This window comes from Amblyomma maculatum, chromosome 6, assembly GCF_055883805.1.
Source record: "Amblyomma maculatum isolate TAMU_Amacu chromosome 6, ASM5588380v1, whole genome shotgun sequence".
In the NCBI taxonomy this organism is placed as follows: domain Eukaryota; kingdom Metazoa; phylum Arthropoda; class Arachnida; order Ixodida; family Ixodidae; genus Amblyomma; species Amblyomma maculatum.
The window spans coordinates 13,265,395-13,271,340 of NC_139349.1; the positions used below are offsets into that span (position 1 = coordinate 13,265,395).

Genomic DNA, 5,946 nt, shown 5'->3' on the forward strand with positions numbered 1-5,946 from the left:
TATAGCAAAAAGATGCACTGTCCCGGGTTTGAGAGAATGTGCCTTTCTCACACCCTCTGTACATATGCAGTTCATATTCGTGACAAGCGTATGCAATAGATGACGGCAGTTGTCAAGCATCGCCACGTCACAAGCGAAGTTTGCGTCTCGTGGAACCAAATCGCAGCTGCGTCTGCCAAGTGGGTTCGTCTTCAACCAGTAGCACATGAATTTTTGCCTCTCCTCAGAGGACGCCCATTTTGTGAAAAAAAAAAAAAAGAGGCATACTGCTAGGCAAACACAATCCGCTTAGCATAAAAGTAGGAAATTAAAGTCTAAACAAATTTTTCTTGTTAGCGCCACCGTTTCGCTGAATTAAACTGAATTCTACATGCAGAAAAACATTTTTTTTTAACTAGTACGTGCGACTATGGGGTGAATTGCATAACATGCCCTCAAATGCCTTACCTGCGTAGACACCATCGTCTCAGAGGCAAGAAAATTGCAACAAAAGCACGAAAAAGGACGCGTCAAAAGTTATCCGTTCAGAACATGTGTTCACAAGTGCAAGCGAGGGCAAATGGGAAGCATAGTGTTCTCGTTGACGGGCTCACCGATCCCTGAGCCCGGCGTCACGCGAGCGCAGAAGGCACATGCTGGGCCACAGGCTCCGAACACGCAGGCTAGGTAGCGTTGCGAAGCGTCTAGCACACGCCAAGGGTCTTCCTCCACTGCGGCGCCGGCATTGCTGCCGCTGCTGCTACCGCGGACAGCTGGAGCGCGCGTAGAATGGAACGTGACTTCAGCGTGCACTCACGACAACACTGCGAGGTGAATTAGCAACGCCAGAACCTGGAGGTCGTTTGGCCCAGTACAACTGCATGCTCGTTTCTCAGAAAGTTTGGCTTTCGGCTTCCGCGAAATGTGACGTGAAAAGAAAGTGTGCAAATGCCCCACAAACACACGTGCAATGCAGGAAAGCGTAGAGCAGCGAAACAGTCACTATATCGAGAACGCACAAGTGTGAAACACAAAGAACCTTCTTCACCACACTAAAAAAAGCTAGGAGTGGGCTCACATCAGCTGCACACAATAAACATCGCGCTCAAAGCGTTTCATTTGCTCTTGCAATTAGTACATTTTGATTCACAATAATAGTGCAATATCCATGAAGTAGATTGCGCCCCTTGAAGCTTTCTTAGTAACGCTCTTAAGTCGAACACTGAGGCAGTATTGACAGAAGAGTTTTGCTTTAAATGTCTTCATATATTTTCATTTTGACCCACATTTCAAATAAGCACTACCTGAAAGAAGAGCTTGGCTGTCGTCATGAGTCGTTAGTGCCTGTCTGCGCGTTTCATGTAAAACACCTGTTACCAAGTAGCCCAAACCCGTATGCTACTAAATTATGGAGACATTATGACTAAGAAAAAAAGAACAGTACATATGTAATGTAGAAAATCAGACAAGGTACGCTTAAAACGCTCGTCCCCACGTTAAAGGGGCCCACAAACACCTCCCGAGCACACCTCACAAACTATCTCAGTCGCTAGATTATGCTGCGATACACATTTGAACGCAATAATACACGTCTACGCGCAGTGCAGGTCCCACAATCCCATTCGAAAGTTGGCGCGTTCTTTCCTTCGACTTTTGCCACTCCTCCTCCTCCTCTGTGCAACGCTGCTACGTGCATGCGTTTTCGAATGACTATTGGTCTGCTTCTTTGCGACGTCACACAGCCATTAAACTATCGCTTATGCCAGAAAAATCGAAATACGCTTAACTTTTAATTATCAGGAAATAAAATTAGGATGTTTTGTAGACAGAAACATTTTTTCAAAGCTTTTTTTTCCTGCACTTCCGGTTTCGTGCGCGCACGCGCGCATCTTTGCCCTTCGCGCAGGCACCGCAGGCACCACGGCAATCGCAGCGCGGTCGCGAGCGGCGATCTCGTTTCAGTTCCTTGCAGTGTACTATCCTGACGGGTAAGCGGATGAAATGAAGTTGTGCTCGCCGTGGGCGTCGTGCACTGTGTTACCGAAGCAGTGCAGTCCCGGCGGCCGGCGTACTCTTCCGCAGGGCGTGGTACGCCACCGGCAACGCAGGAGGCCGGGCTCGGCGGCAGCACAGCGTAGGCCCCCGCCACTGCCTGTCTGCGACGACACCACCCGCGTGCTGGGCACCACTCCACTGCTGCGGCGATGCAGAGGGCCACATCAGGGACCACTATTATCGTCATCATCACTGCTACCTCCTCATTCAGCTGTGCATCATCACTCCATCATCAAAACCTTTTGAAGGTACTGCATAAGGGGCCAGCTTAAGCAGCAAGAGGACAGAGTGTATGGTACTAAAACAGTTACCAAAAAAAGGTAATCAATACGCTAGATGGGCTAACAATAGATAACCAACATATAATAAACACCAGTTCAAACAGTGAGAAGTAGCGGGTACAACAGTAAACAAAGGCCTCATTAAAAGGTTCCCCGTGTGGACGATCGGTGTAAAGTCAGACTCTTACTCTATGAAGGGATGCAGATAAGCACGGTTATGCGTAAAAGTAGGAGCGAGTGTAGAACGACACTGTTGATGACCCCCAAAGGAGACAACGCCTGCGCCCTTGAGGAAGGTTTCTTGGCAAAATAATTTGTTCCATAGCTGAAAGCACTCTCACGTCTCGAAAACGAGAGCCGGCTGTAGATATATAATATGCGCTCGATAAAACAAAAAAATTGACAGGCCACCTGTTGAACTATTAACGGGCTTCTCTACCTTGTTATAGCTTTGCCACGTCCTTCGCCTCATCGTATTTTCATTAATTAATGTTGCGTACTTTTTGAATCTGCCGTGCGCTGGACTACCTTATGGTAGTTTAGTTTAATTTTATTTATAGTGTCTCGGGTGGTAGTAATAATTCTGTCGGCCATCAACAAAAAGGCTAGCGTGGCACTGAAAAGAACTTTTCATGGGGATTAACTGCGCCCTCAAATAACCAAGCAACTTTGTGGAGGCGAAGCAGCAAAAGAACTCGCTGGTTGTCGAACTACAAATGCCCGTTGCATTCGGAAGCGCTCAATTTAATTTCGATGAAGAAACATCTAGATAAAGCCACCAAAGCTGACTAGAACAGTCGAAAAACACATGGAAGCAGATGCGAGTGACTGCAATCATTCGAGATGCATCTCAGTGAACCTTGCGCAGTAACAACCCCAACAACAACAACAAAAAAGAGATAAAGACGCGTCTCGGCGACACTATATATATGCATTATAACACATAAAAAGCCCATAATTATAAGTTCTGTTCACAATAAGCAAAGTGATACGGCCGCATGCCAGCGATTCTTAGCAGCAACAAATGGATGTTACAAAATGTTCACGGAAATAGTGTTTATATGTCCCAAAGCGACGCAGTCTATGAGAGACGACGTAAGGGAAAGATTCGGAAATAGCATCGCACAGTACATGGGTGCCCTGTTTTTGTCCTCCATCAAAAAGTAGCTGCCAGCCTGGACGAGCCGGTTAATCATTTCAGCAAGACGCACTGGCAAGTATCTGCCGTAAGGCAAACGCGCAAATTGCATATAAACAGGAACGAAGGCCCGAGAAAAGCCTGAAAATACTGGAGCAGGGCGAAATATCCATATGCTATGAAACGCACGCGCAAAAACATCGTGTCAGCGTAAAAAAAGCACAGAAAGAGCATTGGCTTGCTCAGTCTACTTAGCCTATCTCAAATAGATTAATGTCTGTGAAATACAATGGCAAAGTTGATGTGCTGACGTACTGACCGGCATCCTGCTTTTTGCATCAGACATCCAAAACAATTTAAAGAAATATTTATCTTTCGAAACTGAATTCCGCATCTACAGCTGCGAATGACCATGCGTGTTTGCCTCTTCTGAAAAACCTTTCCCCTCTTTTGAACTCAGCTGGTTTGGTTTGGTTTATGGGGTTTAACGTCACAAAGGAACTCGAAGCCGTGGCGGAGGGCTACGGAAATTTCGACCACCAGGGTTCTGTAACGCACTGATATCGCACCGCGCACGGGGCATCGCTTTTTGCCTCCACCTAAAAGCGGCCGCCGCGGCCGGGATAATATCCCGCATTCGTGGGCACAGCAGCCGAGCGCCCTAATAACTGCGCCAAGGCAAATGTACCTGGACAGCTTGACGAAGCAGATGCAGTGCGTCGCCCAAGTGGGCGACGCCGCCACTCGGGACATGGGAAGCAGCTGGAGGAGGCCGAGCCAGACCATGGCAGCCCGCACCTGCAGCTGCAGCAAGCCCGCCCCCGAAGGTGAGCGAGGGCGTGGGGCGGTTCTCATGGCAGTTTTAAGCAGTGAAGAGAGGTCCTTTCGCTTCCGATCTTGCAGGCATCGGAAGAGCGCTGCGCAATTCTTCTTCGTCTTCTTCTTCTTGGCCTTTTGAAACATGGCACATGCCCGCAAGGGGTGATTGTTCGAGGTGTAGTGGCATACACAGGAAAATTTTCACAGGCGATTACCACAAAATATTTAAATAAAATAACAACCATAATACACGACAATCATAATACGTGACGCAAAAAGAAGATCTCGAAGAAATTAAAAACAGTTAGCAATACAAAATGCCAGTTCCAATTATTTAATCACAAAGAATCTCACATATTGAACCCAATGCAAATCCTTTGGCGTTCGCATTGAATGCTGTAACACTTGTAAAAACATGGGGAGGCCTAACTTGGAGAGAGGGACCTCCACGTAGGTCCTTCTCTGAAGTGCGAATTTCTGGCAGGGGAGGAGAAAATGCAGTATATGTTCAACTTACTCACATGAGCCACATGGTTTGACGGTGTCCACCCGCGTCTGCATAGATATGAATTCAAACCGGGAATCTTACACTGCAAAAGAGTCACTGATACCTCAAAGTCTTTTTTTTTTTACATGAACGGAGGAGGAGGAGGAGGAGAAAAGGAGGGCGGAAAGCAGGGATGTTAACCAGAAAGAATGAATTCCGGTTGGCTACCCTGCACTGGTGAAGGGGAATGGGGGATTAAGGGGGAGGGTAGACGAGCAGAGGAGGTGCGAAAGTCAGTCTCTCCTAAAAAGCAAAGTGCCTTGTAAACTTTGAGCGCAGATGACGTTTGTGGCCATGGTCCCAAGACCTTCCCTTCCGTTAAGGGGTGAGCGTCCAGACGATCCAATGCAGTACGCAGCGTATGTCGTTCAGTTGCAAAAACATGGCAATCACAAAGGAGGTGGTCAATCGTTTCATCAATGCCACATCATTCCCAAGCAGGGCTGTCAGCCATTCCGATCAGGAAAGCGTATTTGTTTTCGAAAGCAACGCCAAGCCATAGGCGGCACAGTAACATTGTTTCACGATGTGTTGTCTGGTGGGCAATACGCAGGCGCAGTCCGGGGCCAGTGCCTTGAGGCGACGATTGGAGAACTCTCCGATGTTCTACGCTGACTCCACAGCCAAACAGAGAAGCTCGTTCGCTGCGTCGGCTCTCGTTAACGGAATTTGGTCTAGAAGTCCGTCGTTGTAGGATAAAAAGTCGAAGAAACTGGCTTGAATAATCGTTTTTGTGATATTTCAAGTAAGAATAAAACTGTCAAACAATCCGCGAGGATGATAACGCGTGACAAAAGAAAAAAAAAAAATTCCACAAGAAATACAGGAATGTAACTCAGGATGCGAACAGAATAGCTCCATGTCAAATCCTGCAAAATGATGCCAGCTGCTGCTTTTTAGCAGCAACATGAGACATCTGTCGAAATAACAGTGTGATGAAGGTATTCTGCTATGCGATCGGAACGAAGACCGTTTAAAATGTTTGCAGGCAAGGGATACGCATGGGAGGGTGGCTTCATCGCTCCTCTGAAAATTCTTGCCGTTCCTGTAAGCACCTGTCCTGTCTCCAGAGAAGTGGATCTTCTATTTCCGAGGAAGCTCCAGACGTCCTCTCCGCGTCAGGTTGC

At 47.4% G+C, this 5,946-nt stretch overlaps 1 protein-coding gene across 1 annotated transcript in view; it reads right to left on the minus strand.

The window, feature by feature from the left end:
* The window catches only part of LOC146185118 (uncharacterized), a 22,656-nt gene extending 18,348 nt beyond the window's left edge, over window positions 1-4,308 (minus strand). The window contains exons 1-3 of the mRNA XM_084605879.1: window positions 4,142-4,308; window positions 1,997-2,175; window positions 594-752 (exon numbers count right to left, since the gene is read on the minus strand). Of these exons, the coding sequence (XP_084462005.1) occupies window positions 594-752; window positions 1,997-2,175; window positions 4,142-4,308 (505 nt within the window). The remainder of the gene's footprint in view (window positions 1-593; window positions 753-1,996; window positions 2,176-4,141) is intronic.
* Window positions 4,309-5,946: the final 1,638 nt, after the last annotated feature.